Source organism: Saccopteryx leptura, chromosome 6 (genome assembly GCF_036850995.1).
Source record: "Saccopteryx leptura isolate mSacLep1 chromosome 6, mSacLep1_pri_phased_curated, whole genome shotgun sequence".
Lineage (NCBI taxonomy): Eukaryota > Metazoa > Chordata > Mammalia > Chiroptera > Emballonuridae > Saccopteryx > Saccopteryx leptura.
This window is the reverse complement of record NC_089508.1, coordinates 77,623,245-77,644,430: the sequence shown is the minus strand read 5'-3', so window position 1 is coordinate 77,644,430 and position 21,186 is coordinate 77,623,245. Positions and strand designations below refer to the sequence as shown.

General features: G+C 46.5%; 1 protein-coding gene across 1 annotated transcript in view; it reads left to right on the top strand.

The window, feature by feature from the left end:
- STARD9 (StAR related lipid transfer domain containing 9) overlaps window positions 1–21,186 on the top strand; it is a 170,110-nt gene that overhangs the window by 135,244 nt on the left and 13,680 nt on the right. The window contains exons 23-26 of the mRNA XM_066343732.1: window positions 1,114–11,187; window positions 11,375–11,572; window positions 12,738–12,921; window positions 13,279–13,416. Of these exons, the coding sequence (XP_066199829.1) occupies window positions 1,114–11,187; window positions 11,375–11,572; window positions 12,738–12,921; window positions 13,279–13,416 (10,594 nt within the window). The remainder of the gene's footprint in view (window positions 1–1,113; window positions 11,188–11,374; window positions 11,573–12,737; window positions 12,922–13,278; window positions 13,417–21,186) is intronic.

Below are 21,186 nucleotides of genomic sequence, written 5' to 3'. Positions count from 1 at the left end.
GGAATCAAACCCAGGACATCCATACGGCGGGCCAGCACTCTACCAGTGAGCCATCCAGCCAGGGCCCCTTTAATTATTTTAAAGCAATACCTTTAACATGAAATGACATGTCATTTCAGTCCTACATCAGGTCCACACTTCTAAAACATAAGAACTTTTCTTGTAACCACCTTGTCATTATCACACCTGACAAAATTAAAGTTCATTATTAGGTATAAACCATATTCAAATTTCTCTAATTCTCTCAAAATACTTATTTATAGTTAGTTGTTCAAATTAAGATCTAAATAGTGTAAATTAAAAACAACAATGAGATACCACTACACATCTATTAGAATGGCAAAAAATCCAAAACACTGACAACATCGAGTGCTGGCCAGAATGTAAAGTAATAGGAACTCTTATTATTCATTACCGGTACAAATGCAAAATGGTTCAACCACACTGGAAGACAGTTTGGCAGTTTCTTACAAAACTAAACATACTCTGATGATACAAGCCAGAAACAGTACTCCTTGGTATTTCCCCAAAGGAGATGAAAACTTATGTACACATGCAAAAGAACTGTACACAATGTTTATAGAAGTTATTAAAGTACATTAAAAAACTGATTTAAAAAAAAGATCTAAATAGGATTTACATACTGCATGTGGTTTCGTCTTTTAAGTTTCTTTTAATCAGTTTTTGTTTTATTTTTCTTAGTATCATTGATTTGTTAAAGCGGGTCAGTTCTTTAGATTGTGCCATGTTACAGATTTGTCTGTTTGATTCCTTATAGTGTCACTTAAATTATTGCTATGTTCCTTATATTGCCTATTAACTGGAAGTTTTCTTTAATGGCATGATTAGATTCAGATTCAGTTCAACCTTTTTATGTTATAAAATTGACGAACAGAGTGTGCCTGAGGCCTCTTCGAGGGCTAGGAGTATAGTCCACAGTTTCCTTTTGTACCTATAGAGCTTTTCTCTGACACCAAAGACTACAGGGGACAGTGACATTGGCCTAGTTTTTTAACCTCTTTTAATGCAGACTAGGTGAGACTGTAGAGTTCCTCTGTCAGCAGGAATTAGGGACTGCTTTCTTTACTGAGGTGGCTTTTCTTCTCTCCACAGTGTTTTCCTGCATCAGAATCCCTCCACTATGTTCTCTCCTATGTATTACTGTACTGATCAAACATCAGAGAAAACCCAATCAGGAGAGCATCTGTCCCAGGCTGCTGCTTATCCTCCAAGGACAGGGTGTTTCAGTAAGAACGACCTGCGTTCCTCAGGTGAGGGGCAGCTTTGCACAGCCAGGGCAGCCTTCGCCAGGAGGAGAGCCTTGGCCCCAGGCACCTGTTTCACCATGAGTTCTGAGTCTTCCAGCATCCAGGAAATGGAGAGAGTTGGTAAGCAGCCCTGCCGGATGGTGTCCCAGAGCTTAGCATCTCTGGGCCAGTCAGCTAACAAGTTGAAGCCAAGGGATGAGCCACAGGCCCTCACCCCTTCCCCCCAGACCAGGAGGGCTAAGGAACTATCAGACTCTGGCCACAGACCAGCAGGATGGCAAAAAGAAGGGGATCTTGGGTCCCACAGGGCTGCTAAAGGAGCTGGTTGCAGTTCTTCACATCCCCATGGACCCAAACAGAAAGCTGGGCATGGTAAGTCAGCCAAGACTTTTTGGGCAGAATCCAAACCACCCTCTCCAAGCAGGGCATCAAAAGGGCAGCAGAGGGTACTGGCAGCTATGATCAGAGACATTACCACAAAGTCCTCTCGTTTGCCGTATGGCAGCCCTTTGAAGAGGCAGCACAGTGTAGGGGACCCAGACACCATGACCTCACTCACGGATTCCAGCCTAGTAGTGGATCACACAAGAGAAAAAGATGGTGATTTATCGGATGCAGATAGCAGTTACTCAGTGGATTCTCTCTCCTGTGTCTATGCCAAAGCCCTGACAGGGCCACTGAAGCCAAAGGATCTGCAGAGGAAGGAATGGGATCTCCCAGAGCCAGAGGACAATGAAAGTGACAATAGCCAAATATCTGAGGACTCGCTGACTGAGAGGGGGTACCAAAGCCCACAGGACAGTCTGGGGGACAGTTATCTCACCAGTCGCCATGACCACTCCAGAGCCAGAGCTAGAGCCTCTGTGAGGGGCTTTACCACATCATCAGACAGGGAACTGTTCGCTCAGGCTCACAGGAGCTTTTCACTGGATAGCCTGCTTGATACGGAGGAAGAACTGGGGGAAGATCAGCAAGAAGAGCCTTTCTTCAGTTCAGCTGATGAGCTGCCAACAGAGACTTTTTGGCACCTGCAGACCTCCAGTCTGCCTATAATGGGCCAGGAGGCAATGTGCAGGCTTGGTCCCATCACCCAAAGAACAGGAGCCACGCTGGATGCCACCCTGTCAATGAGCAGTTCATTTTACCTTGATTCTCACCCCCAGCCCTACTGTGGGCAGTCTGCGTTGAAGGTGGAGGCAAGCTCCTCTGAGCAAACCAATACTGTCCAAAGCATGCAGGTTTCAAGAGGGAGCCCTCTGTTGTCCATGGATTCTTGGTTTTCCTGTGACTCCAAGATTGACCCCAGCAGCCCCCTAGGAATAGTGGGTTCTTTATGTCAAAGCCCTAATGCTCAGGAGTTTCAGCTCTGTGGTCGGGAGAGGCCTGGATACTGGCCAAATATGGAAGGACTAAAGCCATCAGGTACAGAAGCAGTCCCGCCCTATACCTTCAAACTTCCCCCAGGTGGTGCTGAGCTGCCCTGCAGTGTAAGAGCTGTGTACGCAATTCCTGCTTCTGATACATCCAGGCTGTCATTCTGGGGGTCTTACAGGCTTCTTCAGCCAGGAGCTGATGGCACCTTTCAGGACAGAGGTGTCCCTGACACAGCCCAGCAAGACAACTCTGAAACATCCAACAACTCTAGCGTGTCAAGCATGCTGGCTGCCTCTGCCTCCTCGTTTACTCATGTAGGCAGTACCTGTGAGAGGGACGGGGTGGCCCTTCAGCAAAAGTACCTCCTAGAACTATCTCATCCTGTTTTGGATGCCATAGGAGAGCCCCAGCCAGCTTTCACCTCCCTCAAGGAAGATTATGGTTCCCTGACCCAAGCTTCTGACAAAGGAAGAGATACCCTATTGGCAGTTGGCTCTGACATATCTAGCAGTCTGAATTTCAACAACTTTCCTATCCATATATCCAAAATTAGGCATTTGAGGGCAGAGAAAGAACAGGATAGTTTGAGTGTCGAGTTAGAAGGTACTTCAGATTTCTTTATAACTGATGAGAAAGAGGTAAGTTACAATGGAACTTATTCAGCAGATATAGAATCATTGACTTCTGCAACTACAAATGCACAGGCCTTTGTAGCAGAGAATAAGGTAGTAAATTCCGTGATAGAAGCATGTGAAGTCAAACAGAACAACTTGGAAGAGGCCTCTCAGAGTAGCAGGAGGGAGCCTGGATTGGTGACTTCCTCTGATGAGTGTTTCTTCCTGAAAAACCCTTGTCACAGTAATGTCACCATAGTCACCAAAGAAGACCATTGGCCCCAAGGCTGGGCTCCTCTCAGGAAAAGTAGTGTTGGCCAGGCAGGGCAATTAAATCACAACAGCCACCACCCCCAACAGGAAGAGAAAGCAGACTACCAGGAGTGCTCCAAAAAAGAAGTTGGAAGACACCCCAATCTTTCCTTTGCCTTTTCATCGGGTTCAGAGCTGTACCTACACTCTGCTCCTTGGCATTCATTCCCATCTTCCCTGCAGTCACCTCCATTAGAAACATTTTATGTAACCAAAAGCCGGGATGCCCTGACAGAAACTGCCTTAGAGATCCCGGCTTGCAGAGAAGCAAGAATGCCTACCCCACCTCCGAGGGAAGCCTGGGGCTTGGGTCATGACTGCCAAGTCCTCCAGAATGTTTATTGGAAGAATAATTTGCCAGTGTTGTTACAAAAACAGAATTCCAAGGTTGCCTCATTTGAGCAGGTCACAGCAGAGAGGCCAGTTGATCAGAACACCAAGAAAGATAGGGGAGAAATAGGGAAAAGCCCTGGAGATGCTGACGAAGAAAGCCATAATTCAGTGTATTTTATTGTTTCTCGGAACAGACATTTTTTTACATCCACCAGCACAAAAGTATGTGAATATGAAAATCAGGTTGGGAATTTAAATAAACACAATTTTCCATCACTCAAGGAGGGAGAAAAGACTTCTGTACAGTCCTGTTGCAACGTTTCCTCAGACAGCTCTGGATCTGGGAAGCCTCTTGTTTGTGAATATGGGGCAAATAGGGAAGAAGAGCAGGATCAGAGTACAGTCCTAGCACAGACCCAGGCCTCTAATGTGAACAGACAGTTCCCTTCTGGGGCCAGGTCTGATTTCATCTATAAAACCATCAGCGTAGGCCTTGACAAGGACATGCTACAGGAAACTACTCTTTCTTTGAAGTCTAGTTCAGCACATCGTAGAGTAAGCAGCTCAGAGATAATGGCCCAGGATGGGAATCCAGCTCATAAGGGGGAAGGGAAGAATGAATCTGGGCTTCCTGGAAAATCTCTCTATCCCAAAGACAGCTCAGAAGAGTTTAAGCTTCCATGGACAGAGTCTACACATGGAAGGTTTCAGTCAGTTATATATTCTCAGAAAAAACTCACTGAATGCAAGGAGCCTGGGAAGTCTCAAGAAATGTTAAATTCTGAAGGACCACCCCCAGGAAAGAAACAGAATAAAAGATTTAATAGTGCTGATGAAATGGGTAGGCTAATTAAGAGTGTAATACAGCTAGAAAATGGTATCTTGGAAATTGAATCCAAGCAGAATAAGCAGCAATATGCTTCCCATACACTGGGAGTCAGTAATGAGTTTGTGTTCCAGGACCAGGAGATGCCTGACCATGTCCTGAGGTCAGGCAGCTCTGGAAACCGCTTGTCCTTCAAGGATCAGCCATCTTCTCTAAAACAGACAGATGATGCTATCTTTAGGGATGGCAAAGTTGGAGAAATGAAGGTTAACAGTAGCATTGGGGAAGATCCTCGGGTTCAAAAAATCACCTTGAGTCCCTTCAAGTCAGGAAAATGGGTTCAAGACATTAAATACGTGAGCGAGCACACACCTCTCGCCGTGTTAGACAGACCTACCAGGAACACTTGGGATTACTTAGGGACATGTACAACTCACAGTGAGTGCACCAAAACTTCTGCTAATCCAAGGAGAACAAAAGCATTGGCTAGAGCTGTACCATTGCAGGCCAGGCCTGATTGGCCTTCTGAGAAGAAAAGCAAGTGGGTACACGCATCAGCCAGCCCCAGGGGGCAGCCCTGTGGTTGGAAAAGTCTTGAATCACAGACTGTGAAAGATTCTCAGGAAAGTCAAGTTGCCAAACATATAAGTAGTTCTAATCCAGAGGAGCCAAAAGTTCAGGGCAGAGTTAAAGAAATGACTACACAAAGAGGAGAGAGCCTACAAGAGGAATACAAAATGGTTTCATCAACTCAGAAACTTCTTAGTCCAAGTCAACGTTGTATGGACACATTTTTCAGCCAGGAGACCAGCCCATTGCTAAGCCGGCTAGACTCCTCTATAGCTCCTCACCAAGACCTGTGTAATGCCTTGCCCTTGAATTCTCTAAGACTGCCAAGAAGCTATCTTTGTGTGCCTGATGCTATAGGCATCTCTTCAGTTGACTATGTGCTGGATCCTACAGTGTTAAAAATGCCTGACAGTCCTTGGGTAACCGAAGCAGGATGTCAGGGCTACAGTGGAGAGCCCAGAAGCCACAGCCCTCAAAGAAATGTTCGAGGGTGCTTCTCCATGGCACACACTGCTTGGTGTGGATCAGCGATCTTCATGGCCATGGGATCTCAAGATCAATCCAATGCACCAGAGAGTGTTTCCTTGAGGGCTGAGGGGAGGAGATCAGCAAGCACCAGCCCCGAAGACCAAGGAGGGGATCCCAGAAGCACCTCGATGGGCTCGAGTACCTGGGTGAATTCTGCTTCTGAAGCCAAGGCATCTGTACTGACTGGAACAAAAACAGCCAGTTCTCTGGACAGGATCTCTAGCCCACTTGAAAAGTGCACCGCCTGTCTCTTAGAAGAGAGTAACAGCCAAGCCAGGCAGGTGAAGCAGAAGACTGAGAAGGAGGCCAAAGACCTCTGTCCTACAAGTGCTATTTTCTCAGCACCTGTGTCCCTGGAGACCCCTGCCCATCGATCCACGGGCTTGGCTGTGTTGGAGGAGATCAGAGAGACAAAGACCCATAGAAAACAGCTGCACAACTTGGTGGCTGAGGGCAGAGTCCTTCCTTACTACGAGACTTTATTAGAACCTGAACGTTCTTCAAGGGCCCCCAGCAGGCCTCAGTGTCAACAAATGGACCAGCCGATGTCAGAGAAGACCGAGAATGAGGGTGAAGCGCAGGGATTCCATGTGGCATCTCCCTCTGCTGAACCAGGACATCAGGGGACTGATAAGAGGAAAGTCCTTAAGACCACACCCCTCTCTGCAGACAGCGTTCAACCTCTGCCCAACACTGAAGTTAACAAGGGGCCATGGCAGCCCTCACAGACTTTCTGCCTTGCTGACCCTGCTTTAGGAAAAAGCCATTATTCTGGAGAACTGAGAGCAGGGAAGCAGTTTATATGTTACTCTGGCCCTTTTGAAATCATAGAGGAAAAGAAAGCAACTGGAATACCTTCTGCTGATCCTGTAGACTCAGACAGTCTTCCTTCTTCAGCAGCTGTAGAGGAGAACAGGAGGGTAATACCAGAGAAAGTAGTGGCTGCCTTATCTTCTCAGAACCCTTCTGACCATGGTGAAGTGAGTCAGCACGGGCGAAGCCAGGTAGTTCCCTGCGAGACGGCAGACGGCATGCTCCCTGGCAGTCGGGAGAGCAGCCGGGCACACCAGGAACCTGGAACTCTAGATACCACATATGAAGAAGGTTCAGGTAACTTCATAGTGGCTGCACAGGGAGGAAAAACAACCTGTTTTGAAAGTCAGCTTGTGATCTGTGATGTTCATAATTCTTCCAGTCTCTTGGGGTTTAACCAAGACCATGCCCAAGATCTTGAGGCTTCTAATGGCTTAGAAGAAGGGAAGGCAAGTCCCAGACAAGGTGCTGGCCTGCCAGGAGCTCTCTCACAGCAGTGTGTGAAGAAGAGTAGTGCTGGTTCTGGGGTGGCAGAAGCCTGCAGGGCTGACAGCAAACACCCCAGGCCAACTCCATTGCCAGATCAAAGAGATAGCCCAGATCCTGGGGGAGTTAGGGAGGAGGGCCTTTTCAGATGTCTACAGGAACCTTCAGATTGTGTTGTCTTCTCAGGGAGCATTGATGTCAAAACGCTCAGCCCATCTGGGGGGCAAGAAGACAGCAAAATTCTTCCTTGTCAGCAACAATGCAACCCTCAACCCATTGCTTCTCACATCTCCTCCCTCTCCTCTGCTTTACTGTGTTACAGAGATGGTGACCTGGAGAAGGGAACTTCTAAGGTTGCCCCACAGGCTCTCCACCCACCCTGCGAAGTATCTTGTAGAGCCTGTGGAGTGGGTGAGAGAGGAGAGAGCTATTCCAGTGACTCTGATATGTTCTTGGTACACAACGTTGAGCCCAAAGACATTCATGTGAAATTTGGGCCAGCAGCCAGCAGCATTCTGGAGCCCTCCACTGCTGCCGCTGTCCTATCTCTGGCTCAAGGCTGCAGCTCCCCTTCTGCCCCTGATAGGACAAGTTCCATCAGCCACTCAGTTTCTGTAGGGGATCCTGAGAAAAAGCTTGCTGAGCATAAAGCCAACACAGAGCTTGAGGCTCTCCTTTCTCCTAAAGATGTGTGCTCAGAGCCACAGAGGAAGTTTCAGGACAACTCAGTAGGTGGCCAGAATGCACAGGAGTCTCAAACCAAGCCAGAGCTACCTGCAGCAACCAGGAGACAACACACCCTTAATTTAAGTGAAGCGTCTGTTGAGAGTGAGCTGCTGGTGAAAGCACAGCATGAATGTTTAGAAAACGCAATCAGATGCCTTCCAGAAAAGCCAAAACTTTCGACTGAGTCCAGAGATCACAGTGGCTTAGATTCCCAAGCCAAGTTCATAGTGAAGTTAAAGCACACCTCCAGTCCCCAGGTTGGCAGTCTCTGGGAGGAGGAAAAGCAACAGAGAGAGCACGCTTCAAGTGGTAGTGATGACCCTGTCCAGAGCATGTGTCTCCCTTGTTCTGATGAAGGTGGCTTGGATGGCTGTCAGATTAGAGATGCAGGCAGAGCTGAGGTGGCTATGGCCAAGGCCCATGTGTCCAAGACATTCTCATCAGGCTTTAAAGACTCAATGAGTGTCCCTTTGGGGCTTACAGCCCAGAGCCCTGGCCAGCCCTCTTCTGGCCAGGAGCAGCTGGCTCCCTCCCACAGGTGCTCACTTCCTCTGATTGCAATCTGCCGTGGCCCTAAACGCTGCACGTCCTCTCTCAGACCACAATTTTCTGTGGTCAGCTCTTCCTGGTCTCTTCAGGAGCTGAACTTGAGTGTGGAGCCCCCTTCCCCTACAGATGAAGAGACACAGGAGCCTAACAAATTGTGGAACCCATATCCCAGAGGCCACTCCTCAGAAAAGTCAGTGGTAGAGACATCTCTAAAAGCTGAGGGCTACAATCATAAAGCCTCAGCTAACTTGAACAGTAGCTCTCCTGATCACAGGCCCCTTCAACCCACCAGCCCTCCATACCCAGTGTCTTCAGCTCCCTTGTGCATACCAACCCCTGATTTTATGACCTGCTGGAGGTCTGGTACAGTGGAACAGGCCCAGCAGGAAAAGCCAGAGAGAGCAGACAAAGGAATATTGCATTTTGGCTCCAGTGACATCAATCCTTGCCATCCGGAGGGTCCTGCACACATTGGCTGGAAGCAGTATGTGTTTGGTAGTGCAGTCGATGTCTCCTGTAGCCAGACACCCCAGGGCCTGGTACCATCACAAATGGCCCAGTGCTCCAGCATGGACAGTGGCCTAGAAGACCAGAACTCCCTGTTCCACTCACACCTCAGCACCTTCGCCAATGCCCAGGGCCTGGCAAGCCGATGCAGCAGCATTGAAAATGCCCGAGGTTCACATGAGGCCTGGGAAGTATGGGATTCCTCACTTGCCTTGCGGAGCCCCCACTTCATGATGGGCCCTGAAGGAGCAGCCCCCACTAAGGGTCCTGACAAGAGGGTTCAGTTCCTAGGTACCCCCGATGAACCAAGCTATCTGAGGAGTGAGCCCCACTTGGCTGAAGGAAGTGCTGCAGGTCCAGTGGATGAGATTATGCTGCTGTATCAATCAGAGGCAGGTGGCCCTGTGGGACAGTCCAGAACAAACACCTTGGAGCAGGGCACACAGACCCTGGGCTGTAGTTTCCACTGGAGCCACACCGACATCTCTGCTCATTCAGAAGCCAGCACAATGCCAGTCTGTGATCTGGCCTCCTGGGCGAGCATGCACAACCTGTCTCTCCACCTCTCACAGCTCCTGCATAGTACCTCAGAACTGTTGGGGAGTCTCTCCCAGCCAAGTGTGGCTGAAAAGGAACAAAACACCAAGAGGGAGACCCCAGACGAAGCACCCCAGACTCTTATGATAGACAGCTGTACTCAAACCACTATGGATGAGGGCATCCAGACTGACCTGGCCTCACCACGTCTGCACCTCCACGCTCCAGAGCTTGGCCCTCGAGAGATCAATGTGGTCCTTGATGTACTGGGCCCAGATATCTTTAACATGTCTCAAGAAAAGGGACATGTCCCAGGGACACTTCAGAAGAGAGAAGCCAAGGAAAAAGCGTGGGAAATAGCAGGACTCACAGATCTTCAGAAAGAAAGTACCCACTGCAGGCCACAAAGCCCTCCAGTGCCTTCATCCCTTCTGAGGTTTCAGAAGGCCACCTTTGGGCAGAACCTACATTCTGTGAGCCCCCAGGCTTCTCCTGATGCCTCCCTGCCTCCTGGCTCCCAGACAGAGGAACCCTCCTGCCTGGCTGTCAGCAGTGTCAACGTTAGCATTTCTCACTCTCCAGGACCCTGCCTCAATGCTGCAGAATCGGTTGGGGAACCTAGGGCCCAGAAGGAGCTGTTCTCGTCAAGTGCCTTGTTGGTGGACAGGGCCTCCTCCCCAATCCTCACAGTTAGTGCTAGTACTCAAAGGTCAGATTTCCCCCTAGGCTCTTTGTCTGTCTCAGCCCCTTTAGTGCAGCCTCTTGAAGGCCACCAAAAGCTTGTCTCCAGCCCAGACCTTCCCCTTGATGCCCCTAGTCCTCCAGTGGATAATTATTCTCAAACCATTGATGGGTCAGGTGGCTCTCAGAGCATGGGGGATCCATGTGGAGAAGGCAGAAGTTCATTAGAAAGAAATAAGGGCAGAGTAAGCTCCCCAGGCAGCCCACAGCACAGCTCAAAAATCCAAGTTCATTTCTTAGAGCAGCCTTATCAGCAGCTTCAGCCCTGGAGCACCACCTGGGTCCAGAGCAGACTTCTGCCTCTACCACTGAGGAACAGGAGTCAGAGGCTGACTCAGGGCTTCGTCCCTGAGGATGTGGCTTCCCTGGAGTGTGGCCCACTTAGCAGTAGGGGGCTGAATAAGTTGCAGAGCAGGACAGAAAATGGAGGTGAAAGTTTAGCATCTCCACTGGAGACACAACCCACTCTTGACGAACTCTCTTCTTGGGGAGGCCTCCAGCACCACAGCCCCTGCCCTGTCCCTGAGTTGACTGATAAAACAAGGCTCCAGGGTTCTACCTTGGGCCCAGCTGAGGACTGCCAACCTCAAGGGCTTCTGTGTCCCAGTTCCCAGATGTGTGTGGCCCTTGGGCCCCAGCATCACAGCCTGAGGGACCTCCCAGTGCACAACAAATTTAGTCATTGGTGTGGGGTTCGGGATGGCTCTACTGGGGAGCTAGGAGTGATAGAGTTGCTGGGGTCCAGACATGATCTCAGCTCTGGAGAGCAGGGACAGAAACCTCCTGACATCCAGAGCCAGGATCCTGAGTGGTCCCAGAGGAAACAGATCCCCTTGCAAGTTGGGGCCCAGAACCTCTCACTCAGCTTGGAACTCACAGAAGCGAAACTGCATCATGGTTTTGGGGAGTCAGATGCCCTGCTGCAGGTGCTGCAGAGTGGGACAGGGGAGGCACTCACTGCTGATGAACCTGTGCCATCTACCTGGGAGGAGCTCCATGCCCGGTAAGCACCCCAGCCTGGAGTGGGAGGGCAAGGGGTGGCCTTATAGGAAAGAGAACTGGAGAAGGCTTTGTGCTGGCTGTTCCCTTTATTGTTCAGTTCTGGGATCTTTGAGAGATCAGAAATAGATCATAAGATGGAGAAGGGTGTTCAGGGCCAGTTTCAGTGAATCAACCACATTTTATCTCAGACAAAAACAAACCATTGAGACCCTCCGGAGACAGCGGGCTGAGCGACTGCAAAACTGCCACCAGACACGAAGTCTCAGTCCCCAGAAACAACTGAGCCTCCTGCCTAATAGGGATCTTCCCACCCGTGTCCTTGACTTACCCAGCAAGCGCCGAGAATACCTGCAGCAACTGAGGAAGAATGTTGTGGAGACCACCAGGTACGGGTGGACCCAGAGCCCTGTAGGGAGTAGGCTTTGTGTGGGGTGAGGGTTGTGGAGAGCAGGGCTTGGATCTTAAGCATCCTTAAGGATACAGCTTCCTCTCACAGGAATAATTCCAGGAGTGGGTCCCCTGTGCCTGTGGACAAGCAGAGGTGGCTGTGGGAGACTGGGGCAAAGAGAATGAAGAGGATGTGAGAGAGTGGGGGGGCGAGGTGGGCAGAGAAGTCCCGGGGGAGGATGAACAGAGAGCTGTGACACAATATGACACTGCAGGCCAGAGCCTCAGAATGAGATGTAAAAAAACAAACAAGACCCGGTGGGCAAGGGGAGGATGGGTCATTCAGGATCGGTGGTGGTCAGAAAGTGGAGACAGAAGAAGGTATCTCATGAAAATGGAAACAAAAAAAAAAAATTAAAAAAAGGAAAGCTGGGGTAGAAATGTTTATACCAGACAAAATAGACTTCTCAAAAAAGGTTATAATAAGAGTCAAAGAAGGACCCAGCAATTCTACTTCTGGGCATTTACCCAAAGAAACAAAACACAAAACACAAAATCAAGACACATACACCTCTATGTTCATTGTAGCATTATTTACAGTAGCCAAGATATGGAAGCAACCTAAGTGTTTATCAGTAGATAAATGGATACAGAAAAAGTGGTGCATATATGCAATAGAATATGGCTTACCCATAAAAAAATGAAATCTTGCCATCTGCAACAGCATGGATGGACCTAGAGGACATTGTGCTGAGTAATATAAATCAGAGAAAGTCATGTCATATGATTTCACTTATATGTGGAATTTAAAAAATAAACAAACAAACCAACTAGAAACTCAGATACAGAGAACATTTTAACAGTTGCCAAAAGGGAAGTACAAAATAGTCATGGGGATGTAAAGTACAGCGTAAAGAATATAATTAATGATATTTTAATAACTATGTATGGTATCAGATGGATGTTAGATTTATTGGGGTGATCACTTTTAATTATATAAATATCTAGTCACTGGGTTTTATATCTGAAACTAATATACTGTACATCAAGTATAATTGAAAAATTTGAAAAGGTGGTGTTGAATAGGCCTGGGGTGAGCAGGCCAGGGCCATCACCCACCCACCATGTTAGAAGGCATCTCTCTGCCCCTATGGTCCTTCCCAGGAGCCCAGGGTCCGCGTCAAGGTCTGCTCACCCACCCTCTGATATAGAGCTGATGCTACGAGAATACCAGCGGGCTCGTGAGGAGGCCAGAGTAGAGATTGCCCAGGCCCGGGACCGACTGCGGGAGCGAACTGAAAAGGAGAAGATGAGAATCCGCCAGCAGATCATCGCCCAGCTGCTGAGGGTGGGGAATAGGGCCAGCTTCTGATTTCTGGAGGCAGACCTCAGACTGGGTCAGTCTTCACTGGGCTTTCAGTCATGGGATGTAGCATTTGGAGAGTGTTGGACTCTTGGTGCCAGGTCAAAGCTGTGCTCACTCTCTCTTTACATGTCATCATCATCAGACCAGCTCCTGTCCCTGGGCCAGAGTCTGGGAGGAGGCTATTTTGGTATATAGTTGGGGGTGTGGGGAGATGTGAGGGTGGGAGGCAGTGGGGCGGATAGGATCTGGGGAGGTGAGGAGGGGTGGTTTCAGAGCAGTGGGGTATATAGTTAGTGATGGTACACCAGACACTGGTTGATGGTGATTTATCCTTCCCAGGAAGAGGAAAAACTACAAACCCTGGCCACTTCCAGCTCCTTGTGCACCAGCTCCAATGGAAGCCTCTCCTCTGGTGTCACCTCTGGCTACAACAGCAGCCCAGCCTTGTCAGGCCAGCTCCAGTCCCCAGACAGTGTGGTGAGTAGGCAGATGCTAGTCACAAGCCAGGGGCTAGAACTGCTAAGACAAGAATTTGGACAGGAAGTTCTCCTGGAGGCCACTGCTGACATCTGACGGACAGGTGCCTTTGGCCTTTTCTCTGAGTCTGTCTTTCTTGCCCTGTTCATTCATTCAACAAGTGTTTATTTTGTAGGTGTAGTTGGGCATTGGGGATAACTATGAATTTCATAGTGAGCAAAACTATTCTTGTCCTTAAACATACTATTAGAAGGATAAATATTAAACAACTTGTTGTATAATTAATTATTGTTGCATTACATTCTATGAAGAAGGGATGCTAAGCTTGTGTAAAATGTGGGGGCCTGACCTAGTCTGGAAGCTTGGTAAAGATGCTCTGAAGAGAGTGCATTTAAATTGGACTGTAAGTGTGAGAGTTAACTCAGTAAAAGCTTAGTGCTGTGGTGTCCGGAGAGATGTGGGAGCCAGAGGACAGCCTCCCAGAGGGCCCAGCAAGGGAGGCTCTGAGAGAGGAAGACTTTGAGGAACTAAAAGAAGACTCACGTGGCTGGAATATAATGAGTGAGGTGGGAGAATGACATGAAAAAAGGGCCAGAAAAGGCAACATCATGTAGACTCTATTGAGAATTTGGGCCTCTTTCTAATCCATCTGATTATGTTACTTCCCAAAAACTGCTGAAAAGACTTTGAGTAGGGAGCAGAATGATGAGATTATGAGAAGGGGGCAAGAGCAGCTCTGGTTGACCCATAATGACCATGAGAAAGCCGAGTGAGAGACGACGATTGCTTGGTTTGGAACAGTGCCAGTGAAGATGAACAGATGTGGATGCAAATAGAAAGCACTGCTGGCTCGGTGTGGAGGACGGGGGAAGGAGGACTTAACAATGCACACTTGGAGTCTGGAGGTAGACAGGTTTTGTGAGGAAGATCATGAGTCTAGTTTTGTATTTACTGGGTTGATAGCACTTGTGCAAAATGCAGAGGGGCTGTTGGAATACAGATCTGGCACTCAGAGGTAAGATCTGGCTGGAGATAGAAAATTTGAAATTCATTTTATAAGAAAAACTTCACATAGAAAAAAATACAGTTTTCAACAGTAGCAAAAGACATACAATGTCAAGTGCGTATTTCAGTCTTCTATTTGCCCTCCCAAGAATATCATTCCCATTTGGTGTATATTTCCAGAGATATTCTGAGCATCTATAAGAATATATCTTATAAAGCAGTGGTCCCCAACCCCCAGGGCATGGACTATTACCAGTCCGTGGCATTTGGTACTGGTCCGCAGAGAAAGAATAAATAACTTACATTATTTCCGTTTTATTTATATTTAAGTCTGAACAATGTTTTATTTTTTTAAAATGACCAGATTCCCTCTGTTACATCCGTCTAAGACTCACTTTTGATGCTTGTCTTGGTCACATGATACATTTATCCATCCCACCCTAAAGGCCGGTCTGTGAAAATATTTTCTGACATTAAACCGGTCCGTGGCCCAAAAAAGGCTGGGGACCACTGCTGTAAAACACATAAATGGAAGCATACTCTACCCACTTTGTCCCTTTGCTTTTTTCCCTTAAAAATACTTTTTTGGATATTGAATATCAGTAAGTCTAGTGCTGACTCATTCTTTTTAACAGTTAAATAGTGTTTCTTTTTTCTCTTTAATTGCATGTTTGTTTTCTTAGAGAGAAGGAGAGAGATAAGCATTAACTTGTAGCTGCGTCACTTTAGTTGTTTGTTGATTGCTTCTCATATGTGCTTTGATGAGGTGTAGGGGTGGGGGCTCAAGCCAAGCCAGTGACCCCTTGCTCAAGTCAGTGACCTTTGGGTTCAAGCCAGCAACCATGGGGTCATGTCTATGATCCCATGCTCAAGCTGGCGACCCTGTGCTCAAGCTGGTGAGTGAGCCTGCGCTCAAACTGGATGAGCCCACGCTTAAGCTGGCAAACTTGGGGTTTTGAACTTGGGACCTCAGAATTTTGCTTCAATATGAGTTTTTTTCATGTAGTTTTTGTTTTGCAATATATTTCAGGTTTTGGTTTTAGTGTTATACTCCTTTTATAGTAAAAAAAGGTGTAAGTTTTTCTTTTTCAGTGTTTAGGAATAGTTACAGTAGTAATGGAAACCTTATACCTATTAAATTGTCAAAAATTAGAAAGCTGGATGATGCCAGATGTTGGCAGGTTGTTGGGGATATAGGAACCCTTACGGAGTTATGACCCAGCAATGCTTGCAGAGTTTATGAGGAAACATGTATGAAATTGTTCTTTAAAGTATTATTTGAAGTGGCAGAGAGTTGGAAGCCACTAGAAAATTTATCACTGAGGGAATGAGTAGGTAAAAATGTGGCTGATACACACATTGAATACTATGCAAGAGTTGTAGTGAACAGATTAGCTGGACTCCTAGGCAAAGTGCTGCTGAATGAAAACACTATGAAACAGAATAAGATATAACACATTGCTATTTATATAAATTAAGACAATATATATAAAAGCAATCCTTTTTTGCAAGAACAGATACACACAAAAAGATAGATATACCCTAAACAGGTCAAAATAATATAAGATAGATGGGAGAGAGAAGGGGGATGAAAGGTGAAAACATTTTTAGAATGAAAATCTTTTAAAACTTGGTATAATTATACTGTGGAACTGGCAAGGTGTCTGGTATTTGAGGGGATTGGTTCTTTGAAAGGTTTCTTCTATCCAAAGTGGTCTGTTGAGATTAGGGGTTGGCAAACTATAGCCCTTTGGCCAGATCTGGCCCATTCCATGTTTTTATAAATAACCTTTTACTGGAATACAGTCTCACCCATTTATTTGTGTGTTGCCTGTGGTTGCTTTTATGCTACAATGGTAGAGGTGAGTCGTTGCAACTATTCCAATGGTCCAGAAAACCTTAAATATTTCTTACCTACCCCTTTACAGGAAAAGTTGGCCAATCCCTAGTTTACATTTTCCACCTCTTCTTGAGTCAGTTTTGATTTTAACATGTTAATTTCTTTTCTATTATTATTATTAATTATTATTAAGTGAGAGGAAGGGAGATAGAGGGACAGACTCCTGCATGTGCCATGACCAGGATCCACCTGGCAACCCCCATCTGGGGATGATGCTTGAATAAACCGAGCTATTCTCAGTGCTGGGGGCCAACGCTCCGACCAACCAAGCTATCCTTAGCTCCCAGGGCTGATGCTTGAACCAGTCGAGCCACTGGCTGTGAGAGGGGGATAGAGGGGGGGAAGAGAAGCATATAGTTGCTTCTCCTGTGTGCCCTAACCAGGGATTGAACCCAGGATGTCAGTATGCTGGGCCAATGAACTATACACTGAGCCAACTGTTCAGGTATTTTCTATTATTAATTCCCTTTTCCTGTGATAATTTTTCAGTCTGTCCTTGTCTTATGGTCAGTATTTTAAAGAATTTGTTTATCTGTTCTTTTTCTCATGGTTTTTTTTTTTTTTTTTTTTTTTTGTATTTTTCTGAAGCTGGAAACGGAGAGAGACAGTCAGACAGACTCCCGCATGCGCCCGACTGGGATCCACCCGGCAAGCCCACCAGGGGCGACGCTCTGCCCACCAGGGGGTGATGCTCTGCCCCTCCAGGGCGTCGCTCTGTCATGACCAAAGCCACTCTAGCACCCGGGGCAGAGGCCAAGGAGCCATCCCCAGCGCCCGGGCCATCTTTTTGCTCCAATGGAGCCTCGGCTGCGGGAGGAGAAGAGAGAGACAGAGAGGAAGGAGAGGGGGAGGGGTGGAGAAGCAGATGGGCGCTTCTCCTGTGTGCCCTGGCCGGGAATCGAACCCGGAACTTCTGCACACCAGGCCAACGCTCTACCACTGAGCCAACTGGCCAGGGCTTTCTCATGTTTAGATTAAAGGTATGCATTTTTGGCAAGAATACCACAGATATTATGTGCCCTTCTCAGTTGGGGTTGCCAGGTAAAACAAAAGGAAGTATGAGATGCCAGTTAAATTAGAATTTGAGAATAACAGCAAATAGTATGTACCTAGTCAATGCCTTATTTTTACTACATTATATCCAAGGGTACATTATGTCACTATGTCTGATTACTGGTGATATTTTTGAAGTTACAGTGATATCTGGAATACCCCCACTGAAAAGTTACTGTTTTTCTCTTCATAATTAATAAAAATCTTGGGAGACATGCTTTGAGACTATGTGGACATTCCAATTTTTTCTCAAATTTTTGCTCACTTATTTTAGCATTCATGTACTTTACCTAAGAAAATGATCCCTGTGGTGTTTTTTTGGTTTTTTGTTTGTTTGTTTTTGTATTTTTCCAAAGTTAAAAGCAGGGAGATAGACAGATTTCTGCATTTGCCTGACCAGGATCCACCTGGCACGCCCACCAGGGGGCGATGCTCTGCCCATCTGGGACGGTGCTCCTTTGCAGCTGGAGCCATTCTGGCGCCTGAGGTGGAGGCCATGGAGCCATCCTCAACACCCTGGCCAACTTTGCTCCAATGGAGCCTTGGCTGCGGGAGGGAAAGAGAGAGATAGAGAGGTGGTGTGGACCGTAAATGGCAAAAAGCCATTGTAGATTCGAGGCTTAGCAAAAGGCTAAGTTCTCCCCCCTTCAACTCCATATTTGGCTTTGATGCTGAGTATTTGCACCCACTCCACTTGCTTCCTTGGGTTGCTGGGAGCAATATACATGCCCTTCCTCTGACTCTTTGTTTGTTTCAGATGTTGGTAGATTTCACTAATGTATCCTGTTTTTGCCTGGGGAGAGTTCCTGTCTTAGCCTTGGATGTGCAACTTTGTATCAAGGTCCTTGATTTGCATATGGCTATATAATAAAGCAAACTGGGGCTATGGGGCACTCAGATACTGCCAGGCATGTTGAAGAGTCCTCCCAGTCCCATCGTTTTTGTTTTGATAAGTGTGTTTCTTTAATTCCGCACGGTTATTAGGAGCCGCGCTGGTCCACGGCAGAGAAGGAGAGGAGGAAGGGTGGAGAAGCAGATGGGCACTTTTCCTGTGTGCCCAGACTGGGAATCGAACCCGGGACCTCTACATGCCAAGCCGATGCTCTACCACTGAGCCAACCGGCCAGGGCCTATCCCTGTGGTGTTTTAATGACAATTTTGCATTTCCCTTATTTCTTCTACATTTGTTTTTATTTTTTTCCTTCTTTTCAAAGTGAGAGGAGGGGAGATAGACTCCTGCATTCGCCCTGACTGGGATTCACCTGGCAACCCTCATCTGGGACTGATGCTCTACCCATCTGGGGCCATGCTTGCAACTGAGCTATTCTTAGCACCTGAGGCAGAGGCTCCATGGTGCCGTCCTCAGCGCTCAGGGCCAATGAGCTAGAACCAATTCAACCATGGCTGTGAGAGGGAAAGAGAGAGAGAGAGATGGAGATGGAGAGGGAGACGGATGGAGAAGCAGATGGTCACTTCTCCTCTGTGCTCTGACTGGGAATTGAACTCAGGACATTTACATGCCAGGCCGATGCTCTACCACTGAACAAACTGACCAGGGTCATCTTTTACATTTATTAATTGAAAATTTTCTATAAGGATATATTATCCCTTCTCTCCCTATTTATTTTATTGAGTTAATTATTTAGGTCAATTTGGACTTAAATATTTTATTTGATGTGTTATAGTCCAATACCATCATTATTAATTTCATTAATCAAATTATTTCAGATTTCATTATTTGAAGTTTTTTCAGATTGGGTCCTATGCCCTTTAACATGCCCATCCATTTGTTGAATACTTCTTTACTATAGTTCATTTACTCTTTTGTTGTTGTTATACCTTCCTGGATTTTAGTATATTCACAGTATTGTGTATCCATCAACACAGTAAATTTTAGAACATTTTCATTACCCCAGAAAGAAAGTCATGTCCATTAATTGTCACTTCCCAAACCCACTCACTGTTCCCAACCCTAGATAACCACTAATCTGGACATTTCATATAAATGGACTCAGGTGGGCCATTGTGATTGGTTTCTTTCACTTAGCATGATGTTTTCAGGTTTGTATTCATTTCCTAGAGTTGCTATAACAAATTACCATAGACAGTTGGTTTAAAACATTAGAAATCTATTCTCTCATAGTTCTTGAAGCTAGAACGTTGAAATCAGGGCTTTGACAGCACCATTCTCCCTTTGGAAACTCTGTCCCATGCCTTCGAGCTTCTGGTGGTTGTGAGCAATCCTTGATGTTCCTTGACTTGGAACTGCATCACTCCAACTTCTGCCTCTGGCATCACTTGACGTTCTTCCTGTGTGTCTCTGTGTCTTCATATGGCTTTCTTACAAGGAAACCAGCCATAAGATGTAGGGCCCACTGCAAAGACCCTCTTTTTCTTTTCTTTTTTCTTTTTTTACAGAGAAAGTCAGAGAGAGGGATAGACAGGGACAGACAGACAGGAACGGAGAGAGATGAGAAGCATCAATCATTAGTTTAGTTTTTCGTTGCATGTTGCGACACCTTAGTTGTTCATTGATTGCTTTCTCATATGTGCCTTGACCGTGGGGCTACAGCAGACCAAGTGACCCCTTGCTCAAGCCAGCGACCTTGGGTCCAAGCTGATGAGCTTTGCTCAAACCAGATGAGCCGGTGCTCAAGCTGGCGACCTCGGGGTCTCAAACCTGGGTCCTCTGCATCCCAGTCGGATGCTCTATCCACTGCGCCACCGCCTAGTCAGGCTGCAAAGACCCTCTTTTTAAATAAAGTCACACTCATGGATACTTCAACACATCTTTTTTGGAGGACCCACAAGTGTTCATCCACATTGTATTATGTATCACATCTTCATTCCTTTTTATTGCCAATATCACATTGTATGACTCTATCACATTTTATTCATCTATTATCAGTTGATGAGCATTTAGGTTGTTTTCACTTTCTGCTTATTATGATGAATAATGCAGCTATGCAGATTCACGTACAAGTTTTTGTTAACATGTGTTTTCATTTCTCTTCGATGTATACCTAGGAGTTGGATCAATGGGTCATAGGGCAGCTTTATGTTTCACTGTTTGAAGAACTGCCAGACTGGTTTTGAAACTGGCTACACTATTCTACAGTTTCACCAGCAGTGTTTGTGCAGTGTATTTCTCTGTGTCCTGGTCAACATGTCTTTTTTTTATATATATAATATGTCTTTTTTATTATAGTCATCCCAGTGGATCATTGTGATTTTAATTTGCATTGTCCTGATAGCTAATGGTGTTGAACATCTTTTTTTTTTTTTTGTGACGGAGACAGAGAGAGACAGAGAGAGGAACAGACAGACTGGAAGTGAGAGAGATGAGTAGTATCAATTCTTTGTTTTGACACCTTAGTTTCTCAATGACTGCTTTCTCATATGTTCCTTGGCAGGGGGCTACAGCAGAGCAAGTGACCCCTCGCTCAAGCCAGTGATCTTGAGTTCAAGCTGGTGAGCCTTGCTCAAACCAGATGAGCCTGCGCTCAAACTGGCGACCTTGGGGTTTCGTACCTGGGTCCTCTGCGTCCCAGTCTGACGCTCTATCCACTGTACCACCGCTGAACATCTTTTCATATGCTTATTAGTCATTTATAAATTTTCATTGGGGAAATATCTTTTCAAATCTTTTGTCCATTTTCTAATTGGATTGTCTTATTAAGTCTAATAATTCTTTATATATTTTATTACAAGTCCTCTATCAGTTATATGATTTATAAAAATTTTCTTCCATTCTCTGTGTTGTCTTTTTACCTTCTTGATGGTGTCCTTTGAAGCACAAAAATTTTTAATTT